This window comes from Manis pentadactyla, chromosome 19 (assembly GCF_030020395.1).
Source record: "Manis pentadactyla isolate mManPen7 chromosome 19, mManPen7.hap1, whole genome shotgun sequence".
NCBI lineage: Eukaryota > Metazoa > Chordata > Mammalia > Pholidota > Manidae > Manis > Manis pentadactyla.
Window position 1 is genome coordinate 14,127,882 of NC_080037.1, and position 21,040 is coordinate 14,148,921.

A 21,040-nucleotide genomic window follows, 5' to 3' on the forward strand; every position below is an offset into this window, starting at 1 on the left:
TTGCTTTATTGTTTTACTTTTCTCCAACATTACTAGGCTGCTTAAAAGATCCCCAGAAGTATATAAAATAAAATGAGTTACCTGGTACTGAGCCAAGTGGAAACCCTTGATATCACATATCCAAATTTTTAATTTAATAGAGTCACAGCAGGTATAATTAAACATACCATACTAAAAATTTCTTGCATTAAGATTTTGTTTTAGAAATTCTAAGTTATTTATGTCATATCTGCAACCATGATCTCATTATATTCTAATAAAAATCAAAATGTATATTATCTCAGTATATTCAAACAACATTTATGGAATAAATGTTAAAATAATTGCTTCATTTTTAAAGTACTAAAATGTGTATCTGAGGAAATTTTCCCACATAAGTAATTAGGGAAGCAACATGAAACAGCTTCACAAGGTTTTCCAGGGCAATCCCCATTCTGCTTTTTTTCTTCCCCAACTGTTTAAATTTTTACCCTCTGAAGACATGTTCATATTTTTTACTATAAGTTAGTTGAAATACTAGTTCTTATGGAGGAAGGAAGACAAGCAAGTGAAGCAATAAAAGCAAAGTTACCAATGGACTATATTAACTCATAAATAGATTTTTAATGAAGCAGAATCCTGAATACTTCAAATATTTGATACAAATTTTATTCTATTGAATTATAAGACATAAGTTCCTTTCATATGGTACATGCATTTGAGTAGATATTTTTCAACCACTTTATAAATAAAATTGAAAAATATTAAATATAAATATTGTTTTACATCATGTCTTTTCTTCATATATTGATGAAATATATTCTTTTACCTAATAGGAAAATTTAGGATAACTGACTTTATAGAATAGCATATATTAGTTAATGAATTCACATTCTAATTACTATTAAAATAATTACCTTTTGTAGACTTGTAGGATTTAGCTGAGTTTTGTCTATTATTTTCACAGCAACCTAAAAAGAAGAATCATTAAACTGTATTTGAGAACACATATTTAAATAAATAAAAACTTATAAAGAAAACATCTTTTGTTTCATTCCTAAATAAATACAACTTAATGGTACTTTGTATTCCAATAATTGGATGGTAAAACTTTGATCATTTGGCAGCCTCAGAATATATTCCACTGACCCAAGTATTTAACCGATTTGATTCTGGGTCAATGAAATTAAACCTTTCATTGTTATTTCTTCCATGTTTCCCCTTTTAAAGTAAAAATCATCTGTATCTTAATCTTTTACTCATGATCTTGATAAATTAGAATTACCAGAGGGGAGGGACTTTCAGTAAGCATCATGTGAATAAAATGAGTACATGGGTAGTTCGATCAGACACCCAAGCTTACTTATAGCAGACTAACAAAGTGGATCTGAACGTCCTCTAAGTCTCTGCCTAGAATAATTCCTGTGTGAATAGCTCCTGGAGTCCAAATGAAGAGAGGACTAAATTCAGCTAGACATGACAATAACATTATGCACAGAGTAAAAAAAATTTATTAAAAACATTATGCTATGATTTTTCACAATGTCCTAATTGGGTCCAGTAAATATTATGTATCACAGAATACTATATGTTTAATTATTTTTAGTCTTTAATATGTAAGTTAATTATTAATAATAATTATTGTTAAATATATAAATCTTTCTATATAAATACACATGATTTAAAAGACATAGGATTTTAGAAACCAAATTACCTTATCACCTGAGAAAAATGTTTGTATAACAACACTAACATAATGTGGTCTCTAAATAGGTAGGAACTGATGGGTGACTTTCTACACATTTATACCAAATTTACCTTAAGCAGTAATTAATCAGAACTCACCCTAGCTCTGTTTCTGGGTTTGGGAAGCAACGGTAATTAGAAATGTGTGCAGAAACCCTATAATGAAAGACAGAAGTCTGAGAAAAGCTCCTCTGCAAGTACCCCTGCCATAAAAGAGGTGCTAATATGGAGGGATGATTCTTTTCTAAATGTTAAAAGTTCAACTTCTTGTGCCATAATACAGCTCTATCTATGTATGTTCCAGTCACACACATCCAGCATTTATCACATTGCAACTATCATTTATTCCCAGTATCAGCTATAAGAAAGCTTTCTAAGAAGACTCTGGAGAGGTCCAAGTGAATATTAACAAGCATCATGAAAACTTACCTCTCTACCAGTTAGAACATGTCTTGCCAATTTCACTTTGGCAAAATTTCCCTTCCCTATTGTTTTTTGTAAACGATAATTTCCAATGTGAGGCTGTTCATCTGTTGCTGACGTAATGGAGTTTCTACACCGAGGGATGTTCGGTCTGCTACTTGATTTGGTAGGCTGGATATGTGGTTCAGTATATCCATCCACAGATGTATGCTAAGAAAAAGGTTACAAGACTTCATTGTTAATTACATTAAACAGGACAGTTAAAAAGACAATAATTTTCATTAATAATTCAACTTCAATAATGAAAATATGTTCTACTGCACAATTTTAAATTCTGAACATTCTATTTATAATTTCTACTTGATTTTAGCTCCCTTTGTCAGGGGAAATATAACTATTTAAAATGAAATGTTCTGTATACCTTTAGGTATATGATTACAAAATATAAATAGATGGCGAGAAGCCCCAGATCATTATTCCTGTAAGGATTGAGATGACGACAGTCTGGGATTGCTTCATTAAAATGGCAGAATGTCTTCAATGCCAGGACAAACAACTTCATAAGTACATGTCTTTTCTCTAAATTAGCCCAGCTAGTTGTCATGTTCTTTCATTTGCTGGGCATACAGTTCAGTCAGTGGACAAGCCAGCTGCCCACTTCAGGTATACTTTTAATCAAGTCCTGCCCAACCCCCTTACTCAGCTACCCTGGGCCAAACAGCCGGTCCACAGCCCTGACTGGATCTATGACCTAATATCCCCGCATTCCTCCTCAGTGCTGTTTTTGAGGCAAAGCTGCCACTTTGTCTCATGGTCATGCACTAGCCTATGAGTGGAATGGATAGTTGATTCTGTTCACCTGCTGGCTCAACACGTAGAGCCACTGGTCAAGCTGCCAAAAGAACTGCTTCACCATCTCTGATTTTTCCTGCTCCTTACTTATTCTGACATAAGTAAAATTTCTAGCAGATTTTTGTGAAAACAGAATCATAGATAATGAACATGACATCTTACTCTAATTAGCTTCTTAAAAATAGCTGAAGATGAGAAGAATTAACAAAAGAAAGGGATATTTTTATTTGCAAAGTAATTAATTCAGACTTATGTTGTCCTGCCTATACAACCAATAGGTTGTCTAAAAATTTTTGGTCAGTAATTTCTTAAACACAATACTAAAGATTAATCCACTTACCAGTCTCATGCAAAGCAAGACTCAAGATCATGCTATTTGTTACTATTTTCCAATTTTTAAAAATTCAGATCAGGACTAAAAAAGTTTTATCTATATCTTATACATCCTGAAGCCTCTGGCCTCATTCAATAAGTTAGTGCCCCTTTTGTGTCTTCTTATAGCATCAATATTTCCATGTATCCCAGTATGCATTCCATTGCACTGTGATTATACACTTACTTCTCTGTCTCCACCACCCTACCATTAGCAATTGGAGAACAGGGATGTTTTCTTTTCATCTTCCTATACTCACCACATTGCAGAGTGCCAGATACATAAAAATGACTTGAAAACTCTATAGTTCCCTAAGTGATGTCCCTGGACCAGCACTACCAGCATTATCTGGGAACTTGTTAGAAATGCACATCTCTGGCCCTATTCCTGACCTACTAAGAAACTCTGGTGACAGGATCCAGCAATCTGTATTTTAACAAGTCTTCCAGGTGATTCCAAAGCATGCCAATGTTTGAACACTGTTGCAATAAATAACGTAAGGAGATAAATACAAAGTTACTCGCTCTTAGAAACTTCTCTATTATCTGAACACAAACAAGAGATTTTAATTATAATCAACTTCTAAGAGTTGACAGATTACTATACTATTTCCCAGAAATAGTACTTCTCTATCTGAACTTGTTTTGTAGGAAATATGGACTTGTCCATCCTTCAAGATTTAATTTTATCTCCTCCTCAATAAAGCTTTTTGTGTCTTTTCACAAAGTAGAGTTGATTTACCCCTCTCTTCTACTGCTATCTTTATATCCAATAAAAACTTCAGCTATTGGAACTATCATGCCATCTTCTGCATATCTGTCCATGGTCTGTTTTCACTGTTAGACCTAAAGCTCATTAGGCTCCATAACTTTATACAGTGTTAGGTACAGACAAGGCAATCAATACATATTAGCTAAGTTGAAGGAATTTAGGGCCACTGTACTCCAGATACCCATACAGAATGACTTCTAAGGAATGACACTTTATGGGCGAGATTCTTGATATGTGTGATAATAGGATGAGTAGAAATATCTGAGTTGTATCCCAGTTCCCAGTGCTGGTTCCAGAGCATATCCCGACTATGACACACAGAGTAGTATTTTCACGCCCTTTGCTACATAACTTTCCAATGTTATCCTGCTGAGGATAGGGCATAATTTCTCACTCTTTGAGGGTTCAGTCATATGATTTACTTTGACAAAAAAATGAGCTGGAAGAGACAGTATAGCTGGTCCCCACCTAGTCATCAAAAGGCCTTGCTGTGTTTCAACTTGCTCTCTTAAACTTCTGCCATCACCCTAATAAGGACTTGCCCCGGCTGATACCAGAAGGAAGATGAGAAATACATAGAGCACAGCCACTCCCAGCTGAGCCCAGATTAAATCGATTGATCCTAAAGATGACCCTCTGAGTCACAAGAAGTAATATATTCTTATTATTTTAAGCCACTGAGTACTAGGATGATTTGTAACACAGCAATGTCAGATGATAGACAAGGCTATCACTATTTTTAATTTAAGTAAACATAAGGGAACAATCAATAATTAGGAGAGAGTCTAATCAGACATGTTCAAATTCTAGTAGAGTCTGCAAACATAAAAAGGGGGAAGACCTCCATAATCAATTTCTAAAAGAGAAACTCTTGATCAAGTAAACTATATAGGGATAGAGCCACTGGCTATTTTATATTGACAGTGTGGTGCAAAATGGGGGTCAGCAAACCTTTTCTGTAAAATGATAGATACTAAATATTTTAGGCTTCAGAAGCTACATACTGTCTCTGTAGCATATCCATTTATTTAACAGTGTTTAAATATATAAGAACCTTTCTTAGCTCATGGTCTCACAAAAACACCCCAGAAGACTGGTTTTGCCCATAGGATGTAGTTGACTGATCCCTGGTGTAACACAGCCTATTTGAGGATGCAGAACTGAATTTCCCTGGCTGACTCTACCAACTAAGTAGGAGGTTCTAGGAAAAGTGTGGCTATGGCTATGTCTGAACTTGGAGAGCAGAAGAGATGACAGAGGTCTCTTCTAAAAACATTAATCCTTCTAAGGAAAGGGTAGTATATCTTCCAAAATCCTTTTTAAAAATAAGAACTAACTTTAAACATAAAGCATAATCATGTTATGAGGCATCCAACTTATTTAGAATGCACATATATGGATCTTACAGATGAAAATAGACTATATAGCACATGTTTTATAGAATCTGATAATAAAACACTCAAACAAATATTGCCCCAAAACTCCATCTTTCTTTAGGGTTGCCAAAGCACCACTGTGGAGCACAAGATCTCCTTAAAGAAACTCTTTGAGAAATAATTTGGGATAACTGACTCACTCCTTTCTGATCAATAGCTTAATTCTCAGATAGGAAACCTGGCAAGAATACAAATTCAGCTCATACCGGATTAAACAGTGAGTTTAATCAACAACAATCTCAGCCCTAAGGCTAGTAGGTAGAAGAAATTATGTTAGTTTAATTATAGAATGTCCATTAAGTTTTAGTCCTCATCTTTAGCTGAAATTCAGATCCTTTCATTTTCTTTCTTCAAGCTGTCACTCAATCCAGTAGACCTAGAATTCCTGCATTCTTTCTGAACATGACCCCAAAGCTTTCCTAAGTGCACCATATTCAAAGTAATTACAGGTGATCATAGTTCCATTAGTTCTTCAAGTCTGTAACCATGGATCCAGACTCCAACTTCCAAATAATAACAGAATTTTCACTGCCTTTAGTACCAATTGACATGAAATTCTTCTCAATAGCTATGCATCCTTGGGCAAGTTGTTTAACCTTTATATGCCTATTTCCTTATCAAACTGCTGAGGGGAAAAAAAAACACCTTAAAAGGAGTCAGGGAAAAACAACACAATATATACAAAGGAATGACAATACAAATGACAGCTCACTTTCATTAGAAACAATGGAGGTCAGGGAACAATGGAAGAGTTCTGAAGTGCACAGAAAAAACAAATGCAGTCCAACATTCTTCATGCATTGAGAATATTCTTGAAAAAAGAAGGTAAAATAAAGTTATTCTTTAGGTTAACAAGAACTGAGAGAATCCACTGCCAGAAGAGATACACTATAAAAAAATGCAAAATAAAGTTTTTCCAACTGAAGGGAAGTGACCATGGATGGTAATCTGAATCTATGCAAAAGAATAAAGAGCTCTGTAAATAGTAAATACATGGGTAAATATACAAGAGTACGTATTTTTTCATCTCTTGACTTCTTTAAAAAATACATGACTGTTTAAAAAAATCACGACACCATACTGGAGAGCTTACAACATAAGCAAATGTAAGTCTACGTGAAAACAGAAACACACACATCAGAGGAATTTAGAGATTCTTACACTTAATCTGAACTGATACAAGATTAGCCTCATGTAAAATGTAATAATATATGGATGCAATCTGTACTCTCTAGACCAACCACTAGAAAAAAATGCACTGAAAACAATTCACAGGCATGTGTAAGAAGCCAACAGAAGAATTAAAATGGAATACTAAAAAATATTTGAGTAAGTCAAAAGTAGACAAGAAAAGAAGGACCACCACCAGTAATAACAAAATAGATGGGACAAAAAAAAAAGAGCAAAATTATACATATATATCAATCATTATATTTAATGTAAATAAACTAAAATTTTCAATTCAAAGAGAATATCAATTTAATTTTTAAATAAAAGACACAAGTATATTCTGTCTCTAAAAGATGTACTTTAAGTATGAATAAACAGATGAATTGGAAGTAAAATTATGGAAAAAGATATACTATGCAAACAGTAAGTTAAAGAGAGCTAAAAACTGAAGCTACTATAAGTATCAGACAAAACAGATCTCAATATGAGGAGTACTTACTAACAAAGTAAAAGACATTTTATAATGGTACAAGGATCAATTCATCAGGAATATCTGATAATCCTAAATATGGATGTACCTAATAATTGAATTTCAGTAAGCAAAAACTGGCACAAGAGGGAAAAGATACACAATACACAACTGGAGATTTTAACATCATCCTCTCAGTAGTGGAAAGAAGAATGTCACACAAAACAACAGTAAGGGTAAAGAAGATCTGAGCAACACTACCAACTTAAGGTAGGTTACGGATTTCTTGAAGCACACAGCTAAAATACTCCAAGTCAATAATTCTTCAAGCTCCAAATATCAAATTACCTTATTGAAAAATTGTGCACAGCTATTATTTTAGTTCTCTTTAGAATGACAACTTTGATCTTTTTATCAAAGAACTTAAAGAACAGCCACATCTTGTACAAATACATCACTGATCAATGATTAACACCTACTTCATAAGAATCAGGCTAGAAATCTGAATTTATCTGTCAGACAAATTCTATCAAGTGGTATGCTTCTTTTATTATATTATGTTATTAAACAATAATGCCTCCATTTCCCCAATTTCAGTGTTTCAAGGTGAATTTTCATTTTAAATACCATGTGGGTGACTGATTTCAGCAAAAAGAATAGCTTTACGAGTGTCAAAGACTTTTTAACAGTAGAAAAGAATGTGTATTGAAATGGAAGGCCTATGGATTCTCTTCTGTGTGTCTGCAGCACTTGGGACACTCTTTTTTACACAACACTTAATTGCTAGCGGCTTAATTACTTTTTTTTTAACTACCTCCTACTAAACTATGAGCTTTTAAGTTATCAAGCACTATATCTTTTATGTTTCTTTATCATTCAAATAGTGACTATTGCATGAACAGGCCCCCTAAAACATGTTATCTTTTATTATAAGTATCCCACGTAAATTACGAATAGAAAAAAAATAATTTTATCTTACTTATTACAGCTTATTTCAACCAGATGCCAATAGATTTTGTAAGACAGTTATACATCTATTTCTAGGATAAAGACAAAAATTGAGTCCAACAATGAAAGTAGAAAAATTATCAAACTGCCACCAAAACCTTCTGACAGCTCCCGCGCTATGCACTGCAAGAATCCAAGGGTGAAGTCGCACAATGTAATGACTCTGCCTGCCCTTAAAAACTAACTGCACAATTTTCCAAACTTTCATATTGCAAGTAGTCTTTTATTTGATCTGTTTTTAGAAGCCAGAAATGGTTTTGATTTTGAAACCTAAAAAGTATGATGAAGAAAAGTGGCCAACATAGTTTATTAATAGAGACTGAAGGAATCTAAAGAAAATCTTTGCCAGTATCACTCAACAATATATTAAAGAATTAACACTATGTCAATTATGTATATTGACAAAACTTTAACTCTATACAAGAAAAATATTATTATGTATACTTCAGTTTGAAAGAATATGGAGAACTGAGTAGTAAGCCATAAAAACAGAAACAAGGATATCCCATCAAACACCCTCATTAAACATTATAGTAGAGCTAGATAGTTGAGCAATGCTTTTTAAGAAGAAAAACATTACAGAGGAAAGACTATCATGTTCCCACTGCTAGCATGAATATAAACCTAAAAAAATGCAAATAAATTAATAATATATATTTTGGAAGTAGTACTTGAGTTCAACAAAGTTACAAGAGAAAGGAAAGATCCTTAATAGTCAATTACATTCTGATGCATTTGGTGAACTGTTATCTCATTCCCTCCCAGAAAAAGCCAGATACCATATCAGAGCTTCTACTCCCCCTTCAACTAAGTTGGGTTCACTGCCCAGTTTTGGTCTTTCTACAGTTATTTCTAGCATTTCAAAATTTTTAATAAATTTTTATTAAAATGATATACGCACATGGTCAAAAATGTCAAGCAACTCTAATAGTCTACTAACAAAAGTATCAGTCCCCTGTACTGCCTTCCCAGACTTCAAGCCGGCTACCCAGAGCCTTTTTCCTTTAGCTTTTTCTTCTAATTTTTGCTTAGTTGTTTCTCAACAAAATGCTTTTATTGATCATTCCTGGTTCATCAGTCTTAAACAATCTCTCATTTTCCTACTACAGTCAATCAGAATTAAGATCTTTTGTCTCCTTCACCTCCTCTCATCCTTTGAATGTAATATAACCAAACTTTCAGTTAAAAGGTATTGTGTTTACATGACGATGACTTGTAAATGCTAACTCACTGGAAGCCAAGTAGTAGATTATGATGAGTCTATTAAACTTTCTTTTTGTCAGCTTCATTGTGGTATAAATAAAATGCAATGAAATTCACCAAATTTAAGTACACAATGTGAGTTGTGAAAAACATACAAAGCCATGAAACACTACAACAATCAATCCATAAAACATCTCACCATGCCCAAAATTTCCCTGTGTCCCTTTTCTGTCAATGCCCTCTCTCACTCATCAGCTTTGACACTAAACATTTTTGCCTTTTCTAGAATGTGAAATAGATCACACCATATAGAGTTTAAACTGTTATGTTCATTGCAATTACTGACATATTTGTACTTATTTCTGCATTCTGTTTTGTGTTTTAAGTGTTTTCTTTTTTCTTTATGTTTCCTATATTTACTGGATTTTCTTTGTTCCTTTTTTTTTCTAATGGTTTGAAAGCTCTACCTCCTGTAACTATTCTACGGGGTGGTTATTTCAAAAAATTTTGAGGGTGAAAGTCAAGGTGTAGTGGGCTGGGTAAAAGTGGACAATAAAGAAATGCAGGCAGCTAGGGTCAATAATGCCCCTGAGAAGTCTGACTTTGAAGAAGAGGCAACAGTGTGACAGCTGGGGAGGATTATGGTGAGTAGCAGAGGGGGGTTATTGTTTATTTGCTTGTTTTAAGATGGGAAAGACTCAAGTATGTTTAAATCCCAGCAGAAGGATCCAATGGAGAAAGAAGCTGGAAACATGAGAGGGAAAAGATAAAGTCCCTGGGAAGGTGCAAAGTGAGAACACTGAGAGCACAGATGGAGAGACTGCCCTCATCCAGGAAGAAGACATCTATCTCTTCTACCACAATTAGAAAGCACGAGAAATCTGGTCTAGGTGTGGAAAGATGCATGCATTTCATAGCAGGAAGTGGAGGGAGTTCCAATCCATCTGATGGCTCTTACTTTCTCTGTGTGGTTGGAGGTAAGGTTATTTGCTAAAAGTGAATAAAGGCCACAGCAGTTTGCAGAAAGTTGAAAAGATTTGAAATATTCTCTGTAGACAGAGGAAAAAAGGGCTAATTAAGGAAGCCTTGTAGGTCTGCTTGGCAGTGCTGACAGCCTAGTTGAGAGAGATGACCAGAATTTATTGTGGCTCTAATCTGTCCAGTCACGTTATTTTCTTCAGCAGTATTCAAATGTCCAAAGACAGGTTACTGAGAAAGCATATGAGTTCATTCTGGACTGGAGTTTGCCAAACAAGTACCAACAGAGAGAAGGCAGCAAGAGGAGTTAGGTTATTGGTGAGTTCCTGAAATGAGGATCATAAAATCTAAGATGGATAGTGAAGAAAATGAAGACAAAATGAGTTGATGGATAGGGAGGAGAGGCCAATAAACTGCAGGGCCCAATAAGATCAGAAAATAACTATAGTAGACTAGCTAAAAAGACATGCGATGTGTTTGTACTTATAGTCAGATTGGGTGACTGGATTAGTGATACCGGAAGGACAGCCTACAGAATGCTTTGTTAAAAATCACCAAGAATTGTTCTGTATTTTTTTTCATATTTTTAAAACAAGTGCCTGTTCTATTTTTAAAATGTCTTAAAGATGGCTATGTATCAAACCTTACAGCTGCATTAGAAATTATTTTTAATTATTCATAATTTTCACTGGTTGTATCATTCACAGTATTTTCTTATATCCCTGCATTTCCCTTTCTTAGATTCACTTTTTTTAGTTGGTGAAATGTTTTCAAATAGGTGTGTGGGTGTCATATCTCTGAACTGTTGTAGCTCATTTCTCTTTGTTTTAACTCCACCTATAAACAATAACTCAGCTGGATATAGAATAGGTACAAAGAGAACATTTTCCTACTTATTTTTGGATTTGTTCCAAAGGTTGAATTTTTTAAAATCATGACTTACTAATAACAGAAAATCATTACAATTAAATTATGACCCAATGAATGACAAAATAAAATAGGAAACTCTACAGAATTTCCAGGTGACAAAATTTTTACAAAAGTTTGTATAAGAAACAGAGCCAAATACAAAGGAGAATTAGTGATATCTCAAAGTCAATGTTAGTATTTCATATGAAGGGGGAAATTATAAATTATTCAACAAATGGTATTGTAACTAGAAAAAAATTTAGTTGGTTCTTTAGGACTAATATGTCATTATTCAGATTAAAATAAACTCCCAATGGATTAAGGACATAAATGTAAAAGAAAAAACAAAAAACAAAGAAGCCATAGAAGTAAGTACTAGAAAAAATAAATGACAGGTTAGTAATTGTTTTTATAGTCTCAGCATGGAAAATGCTTCCTAAGTATGACACACAAAGGAAACCATAAAAAAAAAAGATTTTCATTAAATTTGATGTAAAAAACACTGGATGGTTTTTAAAAGCTCTTCTTAAAGTAAAAAGATAAAAAATAAACTGAGAAAAAGTATTTGTAACATTTGCACCAGGCAAATCATTAATTTTTTAAAATTAAAATCTTTGACAAAGCAATAAAAAAATACTGAATGAGAAAATGAGAATAAGCAAATAGGTACAGAGAGTTCACAGAAAAGGACATATACACTATATGACTTTAAAACATATGAAAACCTAGCCAATCATAATAAGTTAAATACAAATTAAACCTACAATGAAATACTGTTTTTCATTTTTCAGATGAGCAAAGATTAGAGTTTGACAGCCTTACTTGGTAAAGCTGTGATAGAAATAGGCACAGTCATAAATCACAGATCAGAGTAAAAACTAATACAGATTCCATCCACATAAAAGAGTTTGGTAGAGGGGGCGGAAGATGGCGGCGTGAGTAGAGCAGCGGAAATCTCCTCCCAAAACAGCATATATCTATGAAAATATAACAAAGACAACCCTTCCTAGAATAAAGACCAGAGGACACAGGACAATATCCAGACCACATCCACACCTGAGAGAACCCAGCGCCTCGCGAAGGGGGTAAGATACAAGCCCCGGCTCCGCGGGAGCCGAGCGCCCCTCCCCCCAGCTCCCGGCGGGAGAAGAGCAGGCAGAGGGGGAGGGAGACGGAGCCCAGGGCTGCCGAACACCCAGCCCCAGCCATCCAGGCCAGAGTGCGGGGCGCTCGATACTAGGAAAACAGGGCAGCAAGAACAGTGAGCAGGCACTGGAGGCTGGGCCACAGAGGACATAAGAAAAGCGCGCGACCATTTTTTTTTTTTTTGCTTTTTTGCTGCTTTGTTTTGGCGAGCGCTTTTTGGAAGTCTTAAAGGGACAGGGACCCCAATATTAGGGAAACAGGGCAGAAAGACCGGTGAGCAGAGGCCTGAGGCTGGCACCGGAGAATAAAGAAAAACGAACGACCACCTTTTTTTTTTTTTAATTAAAAAAATTTTTTTTTTTTTTTTATTAAAAAAATTTTTTTTCTTGTTTTTTTTGTGGTCGTTGTTTTGTTTTGGCGGGTGCTTTTTGGAAGTCTTAAAGGGGCAGGGCGGGCCACTTAATCCAGAGGTAGGGAATCCGGGATCTCTGGGCACCCTAACCCCTGGGCTGCAGGGAGCAGGGAGGCCCCTTACGGAGATAAATAGCCTCCCAGCAGCTCCTGCTCCAACGCGACTCCACCATTTTGGAGTAGCTGCCCGAGCCAGGCCACGCCCACAGCAACAGCGGAGATTAACTCCATAGCAGCCGGGCAGGAAGCAGAAAGCCTGTCTGCGTGCAGCTGCGCAGCACAAGCCACTAGAGGCCGCTGTTCTCCCAGGAGAGGAGGGCCACAAACCAACAAGAAAGGAAGTCCTTCCAGCCGTCACTCGTCCCAGTTCTGCAAACTATTCCTATCACCATGAAAAGGCAAAGCTACAGGCAGACAAAGATCACAGAGACAACACCAGAGAAGGAGACAGACCTAACCAGTCTTCCTGACAAAGAATTCAAAATAAGAATCATAAACATGCTGACAGAGATACAGAGAAATACGCAAGAAAAATGGGATGAAGTCCGGAAAGAGATCACAGATGCCAGAAAGGAGATCGCAGAAATGAAACAAACTCTGGAAGGGTTTATAAGCAGAATGGATAGAATGCAAGAGGCCATTGATGGAATTGAAATCAGAGAACAGGAACGCATAGAAGCTGACATAGAGAGAGACAAAAGGATCTCCAGGAATGAAACAATATTAAGAGAACTGTGTGACCAATCTAAAAGGAGCAATATCCGTATTATAGGGGTCCCAGAAGAAGAAGAGAGAGGCAAAGAGATGGAAAGTATCTTAGAAGAAATAATTGCTGAAAACTTCCCCACACTGGGGGAGGAAGTAATCAAACAGACCACGGAAATACACAGAACCCCCAACAGAAAGGATCCAAGAAGGGCAACACCAAGACACATAATAATTAAAATGGCAAAGATCAAGGACAAGGAAAGAGTGTTAAAGGCAGCTAGAGAGAAAAAGGTCACCTATAAAGGGAAACCCATCAGGCTAACGTCAGATTTCTCAACAGAAACCCTACAGGCCAGAAGAGAATGGCATGATATATTCAATACAATGAAACAGAAGGGCCTTGAACCAAGGATACTGTATCCAGCACGACTATCATTCAAATATGACGGTGGGATTAAACAATTCCCAGACAAACAAAAGCTGAGGGAATTTGCTTTCCACAAACCACCTCTACAGAACATCTTACAGGGACTGCTCTAGATGGGAGCACTCCTAGAAAGAGCACAGCACAAAACACCCAACATATGAAGAATCGAGGAGGAGGAACAAGAAGGGAGAGAAGAAAAGAATCTCCAGACAGTGTATATAACAGCTCAATAAGCGAGCTAAGTTAGGCAGTAAGATACTAAAGAGGCTAACCTTGAACCTTTGGTAACCACGAATTTAAAGCCTGCAATGGCAATAAGTACATATCTTTCAATAGTCACCCTAAATGTTAATGGGTTGAATGCACCAATCAAAAGACACAGAGTAACAGAATGGATAAAAAAGCAAGACCCATCTATATGCTGCTTACAAGAAACTCACCTCAAACCCAAAGACATGTACAGACTAAAAGTCAAGGGATGGAAAAACATATTTCAAGCAAACAACAGTGAGAAGAAAGCAGGGGTTGCAGTACTAATATCAGACAAAATAGACTTCAAAACAAAGAAAGTAACAAGAGATAAAGAAGGACACTACATAATGATAAAGGGCTCAGTCCAACAAGAGGATATAACCATTCTAAATATATATGCACCCAACACAGGAGCACCAGCATATGTGAAACAAATACTAACAGAACTAAAGGGGGATATAGACTGCAATGCATTCATTCTAGGAGACTTCAACACACCACTCACCCCAAAGGATAGATCCACTGGGCAGAAAATAAGTAAGGACACGGAAGCACTGAACAACACAGTAGAGCAGATGGACCTAATAGACATCTATAGAACTCTACATCCAAAAGCAGCGGGATATACATTCTTCTCAAGTGCACATGGAACATTCTCCAGAATAGACCACATACTAGGCCACAAAAAGAGCCTCAGAAAATTCCAAAAGATTGAAATCCTACCAACCAACTTTTCAGACCACAAAGGCATAAAACTAGAAATAAACTGTACAAAGAAAGCAAAGAGGCTCACGAACACATGGAGGCTTAACAACACGCTCCTAAATAATCAATGGATCAATGACCAAATCAAAATGGAGATCCAGCAATATATGGAAACAAATGACAACAACAACACTAAGCCCCAACTTCTGTGGGACGCAGCAAAAGCAGTCTTAAGAGGAAAGTATATAGCAATCCAAGCATATTTAAAAAAGGAAGAGCAATCCCAAATGAATGGTCTAATGTCACAATTATCGAAATTGGAAAAAGAAGAACAGATGAGGCCTAAGGTCAGCAGAAGGAGGGACATAATAAAGATCAGAGAAGAAATAAATAAAATTGAGAAGAATAAAACAATAGCAAAAATCAATGAAACCAAGAGCTGGTTCTTCGAGAAAATAAACAAAATAGATAAGCCTCTAGCCAGACTTATTAAGAAGAAAAGAGAGTCAACACAAATCAACAGTATCAGAAACGAGAAAGGAAAAATCACGACGGACCCCACGGAAATGCAAAGAATTATTGGAGAATACTATGAAAACCTATATGCTAACAAGCTGGGAAACCTAGGAGAAATGGACAACTTCCTAGAAAAATATAACCTTCCAAGATTGACCCAGGAAGAAACAGAAAATCTAAACAGACCAATTACCAGCAACGAAATTGAAGAGGTAATCAAAAAACTACCAAAGAACAAAACCCCCGGGCCAGATGGATTTACCTCGGAATTTTATCAGACATACAGGGAAGACATAATACCCATTCTCCTTAAAGTTTTCCAAAAAATAGAGGAGGAGGGGATACTCCCAAACTCATTCTATGAAGCTAACATCACCCTAATACCAAAACCAGGCAAAGACCCCACCAAAAAAGAAAACTACAGACCAATATCCCTGATGAACGTAGATGCAAAAATACTCAACAAAATATTAGCAAACCGAATTCAAAAATACATCAAAAGGATCATACACCATGACCAAGTGGGATTCATTCCAGGGATGCAAGGATGGTACAACATTCGAAAGTCCATCAACATCATCCACCACATCAACAAAAAGAAAGACAAAAACCACATGATCATCTCCATAGATGCTGAAAAAGCATTTGACAAAGTTCAACATCCATTCATGTTAAAAACTCTCAGCAAAATGGGAATAGAGGGCAAGTACCTCAACATAATAAAGGCCATCTATGATAAACCCACAGCCAACATTATATTGAACAGCGAGAAGCTGAAAGCATTTCCTCTGAGATCGGGAACTAGACAGGGATGCCCACTCTCTCCACTGTTATTTAACATAGTACTGGAGGTCCTAGCCACGGCAATCAGACAAAATAAAGAAATACAAGGAATCCAGATTGGTAAAGAAGAAGTTAAACTATCACTATTTGCAGATGACATGATACTGTACATAAAAAACCCTAAAGACTCCACCCCAAAACTACTAGAACTGATATCGGAATACAGCAAAGTTGCAGGATACAAAATCAACACACAGAAATCTGTGGCTTTCCTATATACTAACAATGAACCAACAGAGAGAGAAATCAGGAAAACAACTCCATTCACAATTGCATCAAAAAAAATAAAATACCTAGGAATAAACCTAACCAAAGAAGTGAAAGACTTATACTCTGAAAACTACAAGTCACTCTTAAGAGAAATTAAAGGGGACACTAACAGATGGAAACTCATCCCATGCTCGTGGCTAGGAAGAATTAATATCGTTAAAATGGCCATCCTGCCCAAAGCAATATACAGATTTGATGCAATCCCTATGAAACTACCAGCAACATTCTTCAATGAACTGGAACAAATAATTCAAAAATTCATATGGAAACACCAAAGACCCCGAATAGCCAAAGCAATCCTGAGAAAGAAGAATAAAGTAGGGGGGATCTCACTCCCCAACTTCAAGCTCTACTATAAAGCCATAGTAATCAAGACAATTTGGTACTGGCACAAGAGCAGAGCCACAGACCAATGGAACAGACTAGAGAATGCAGACATTAACCCAGACATATATGGTCAATTAATATTTGATAAAGGAGCCATGGACATACAATGGCGAAATGACAGTCTCTTCAACAGGTGGTGCTGGCAAAACTGGACAGCTACATGTAGGAGAATGAAACTGGACCATTGTCTAACCCCATATACAAAAGTAAACTCAAAATGGATCAAAGACCTGAATGTAAGCCATGAAACCATTAAACTCTTGGAAGAAAACATAGGCGAAAACCTCTTAGACATAAACATGAGTGACCTCTTCTTGAACATATCTCCCCGGGCAAGGAAAACAACAGCAAAAATGAGTAAGTGGGACTATATTAAGCTGAAAAGCTTCTGTACAGCAAAAGACACCATCAATAGAACAAGAAGGATCCCTACAGTATGGGAGAATATATTTGAAAATGACACATCCGATAAAGGCTTGACGTCCAGAATATATAAGGAGCTCTCACGCCTCAACAAACAAAAAACAAATAACCCAATTAAAAAATGGGCAGAGGAACTGAACAGACAGTTCTCCAAAAAGGAAATACAGATGGCCAACAGACACATGAAAAGATGCTCCACATCGCTAATTATCAGAGAAATGCAAATTAAAACTACAATGAGGTATCACCTCACACCAGTAAGGATGGCTGCCATCCAAAAGACAAACAACAACAAATGTTGGCGAGGCTGTGGAGAAAGGGGAACCCTCCTACACTGCTGGTGGGAATGTAAGTTAGTTCAACCATTGTGGAAAGCAGTATGGAGGTACATCAAAATGCTCAAAACAGACTTACCATTTGACCCAGGAATTGCACTCCTAGGAATTTACCCTAAGAATGCAGCAATCAAGTTTGAGAAAGACAGATGCACCCCTATGTTTATTGCAGCACTATTTACAATAGCCAAGAATTGGAAGCAACCTAAATGTCCATCAATAGATGAATGGATAAAGAAGATGTGGTACATATACACAATGGAATACTACTCAGCTATAAGAAAAGGGCAAATCCAATCATTTGCAGCAACATGGATGGAGCTGGAGGGTATTATGCTCAGTGAAACAAGCCAAGCGGAGAAAGAGAAATACCAAATGATTTCACTTATCTGTGGAATATAAGAACAAAGGAAAAACTGAAGGAACAAAACAGCAGCAGAATCACAGAACTCAAGAATGGACTAACAGGTACCAAAGGGAAAGGGACTGGGGAGGATGGGTGGGTAGGGAGGGATAAGGGGGGGAGAAGTAAGGGGGTATTAAGATTAACATGCAAGGGGGGGTAGGAGGAAAGGGAGGGCTGTACAACACAGAGAAGGCAAGTAGTGATTCTACAACATTTAGCTATGCTGATGGACAGTGACTGTAAAGGGGTTTATAGGGGAGACCTGGTATAGGGGAGAGCCTAGTAAACATAATATTCGTCATGTAAGTGTAGATTAGTGATAGAAAAAAAAAAAAAAAAAGGGCAGTTCCTGTGTGGTAACCTCCAACGAGTTCTACACAAGGGTATAAAGGGCATATAAAAGTGTAGGCAAAGGGTCTGTTTGTGTTTATACAGAGGATCAAAGCCTAATTGGGCTACCCCGAAAATGAACTAAGATACGATATGAAAAAGAACTTCCAACATCTGCACCCTCTGGAAGACTCATGCCAGAAGATGATCATCAAAAAACCCCAACAAAGATCCACGCACTGCTACAGCTGTAGATGCACTCATCCCACCAGTTCCTGGACCTGCCATGGGAATGAGGAAGGAGATATCTAAGCTGGCCTGTGCATACAGTAAAACAACAAAATTGGACTGGATCTATACTGTTGGAACTCAACCAAGAATTTGGAGAAGTGCAAATTGTAGCGCTCCAAAGTGTTACAACTACAAACTATTTATTGTTAAAAGAACATATGGCATGTGAACAGTCCCCAGGAATGGGTTGTTTTAATTTGTCTGATTTCTCTCAGACTGTTCAAGTTCATTTGGACAATATCCACCATATCATAGATAAGTTTTCACAAATGCCTAAGGTGCCTAACTGGTTTTCTTGGTTTCACTGCAGATGGCTGGTAATTACAGATATGCTTTGGTTATGTAACTATACTCCTATTATGTTAATGTGTGTGTGCAATTTAAGTAGTAGCTTAAAACCTATACATGCTGAAGTTACTCTACAAGAAGATATATCAAAGAAATAATCAATCTTCCCATGTTTTCTTCCGCCTGCTACTTCTATAGCTTTTCTCCTTCCTTCCTAATTACAACCCTTAAATAGAATTCGTGCCTCATATCAAATTTACCGAGTATCATAATTCTTCCAAGTGGTAAAGATACCTCAAGACAAATGCTGGGCATAGAAGCCACAGGGCATAAATATGCAAAGAAGTAAAAAGTTAACTTTTTCAAACAATAAGGCTTCTCTCTCACTTACCAACTTCACATTTCCCTGTATGGCCCCGGAAGATGACTGGTTAGCCAGAGACGGGTAAGATTCCTCAAGGGAGGAACAACCTAAGACAGGCACAGTCGCAGGGGGGCCATCAGGTGAGAAATTGGGGATCAACAGAGGTGAGGCTTAGAACCTCACCCCCCCGTTCTGAGAGAAATCTTCTGCATACGTGGATGTTTTATTGCCCTGGTCTAGCTTGGATTAACACATAGTCTACAGGCACACACCTGATCATCTACATGTGCTCTCTTACAACACTAAACTATGTTTTCTACCTTTATCTTGTATCTACCTACCACTTCAGCATTTTATTAAAAATAATAATAATAAAGAGAGAAATGTGGTATCCACATATAAATCAAGTATAAAAACCAAATGAGTATTCATATTTGAACTGACTGTTTATAGTTCATAATGCATGAGCAAAACCGAAAGTTTCTGTGATGACTGCCCTTGTACTGTTCACTATGTAACTTATTCATTATGTAAGAATTTGTTCTACATGTAAAAACTTGTTTGTTATGCCTCAGAAGATTGGAGACTGACAAAAATTAGGCTTGGGGTGGAATAATGATTGTGCATTGAGCATTGACTCCCCTATACAGAATTTTATTGTCGTTAACAACCATTTGATCAATAAATATGAGAGATGCCCTCACAAAAAAAAAAAAGACAGACTTCCAATGGTAAAATACATTAGTAACCGGGATGTAAGGTATAGCATAAGGAATATAGTCAAGATATTGTAACAGCCTGGTAGGGTGATAGCTGGAACCTAGAATTATGTATATAAATGTTCTACCACTGTGTTGTACACTTGAAACTCATGTAATGTAATAGTGTGTGTCAACTACCCTTCAATAAAAAATAATTATTAAAAAAAAAAAAGAATATTCTCACCAAAAAAAAAAAAAAAAAAGAGTTTGGTAATAGTTACCAACGAAAATCCTGCAATCACTGGACTAGAAATTTTACTAGTAATTTATTCTACAGATAAAGTCACAAATAGGCTAAAAAGATTAATGCATACAAAGATTTCTTGGGGCACTTTCTGAAACAGCAAAAGATAAAACAAGCATCAGCGTCCATCCATAAGGAACTGGTTAAGTATTGTACTTTTTGTGAATGTGTCTGTATGTGTTCATGCAAACATGTATCCATATGCCTCAATATGCAGAGAACATGTCCAAAAGACTGCACAACAGACACGTAAGTGTAAGTAGTTCTCTCTAGGCAGGGGAACTAAGGGATTTGGAAACAAGGAAACGGAGTATAGCATTTTTTTCTAATGTTATCTTTTTAGAATGTTGTTCTATATGTACATATAGTAATATTTGGTACAATTTGAAGCAAATGATTTTTGAAAATTTAAGAGAATGAGCTAAGGGCAAAGAAAGAATTAACATTTAGTGAATGCCCACTATGTGATATACACTGTGTTAGAATAGTTGAATAACTTACTGAAATTCAATCCAAAAACTAGTTGCAATATTGGGATTTAAACTCAGATGTTTATTCCTATAAACATATTTGGTGAGAGGCTTTTAAAAATTAAAATTTGAAGTATTTAAATGGT

At 36.3% G+C, this 21,040-nt stretch overlaps 1 protein-coding gene across 11 annotated transcripts in view; it reads right to left on the bottom strand.

Annotated features, from left to right (window-relative positions):
* MARK1 (microtubule affinity regulating kinase 1) overlaps positions 1-21,040 on the bottom strand; it is a 140,387-nt gene that overhangs the window by 63,692 nt on the left and 55,655 nt on the right. For all 11 annotated transcript variants that reach the window (XM_036932180.2, XM_036932200.2, XM_036932190.2 and 8 more), the window contains 2 exons: positions 2,155-2,358; positions 897-950 (listed from right to left, as the gene is read on the bottom strand). In XM_036932180.2, coding sequence (XP_036788075.1) covers positions 897-950; positions 2,155-2,358 — 258 coding nt within the window. The remainder of the gene's footprint in view (positions 1-896; positions 951-2,154; positions 2,359-21,040) is intronic.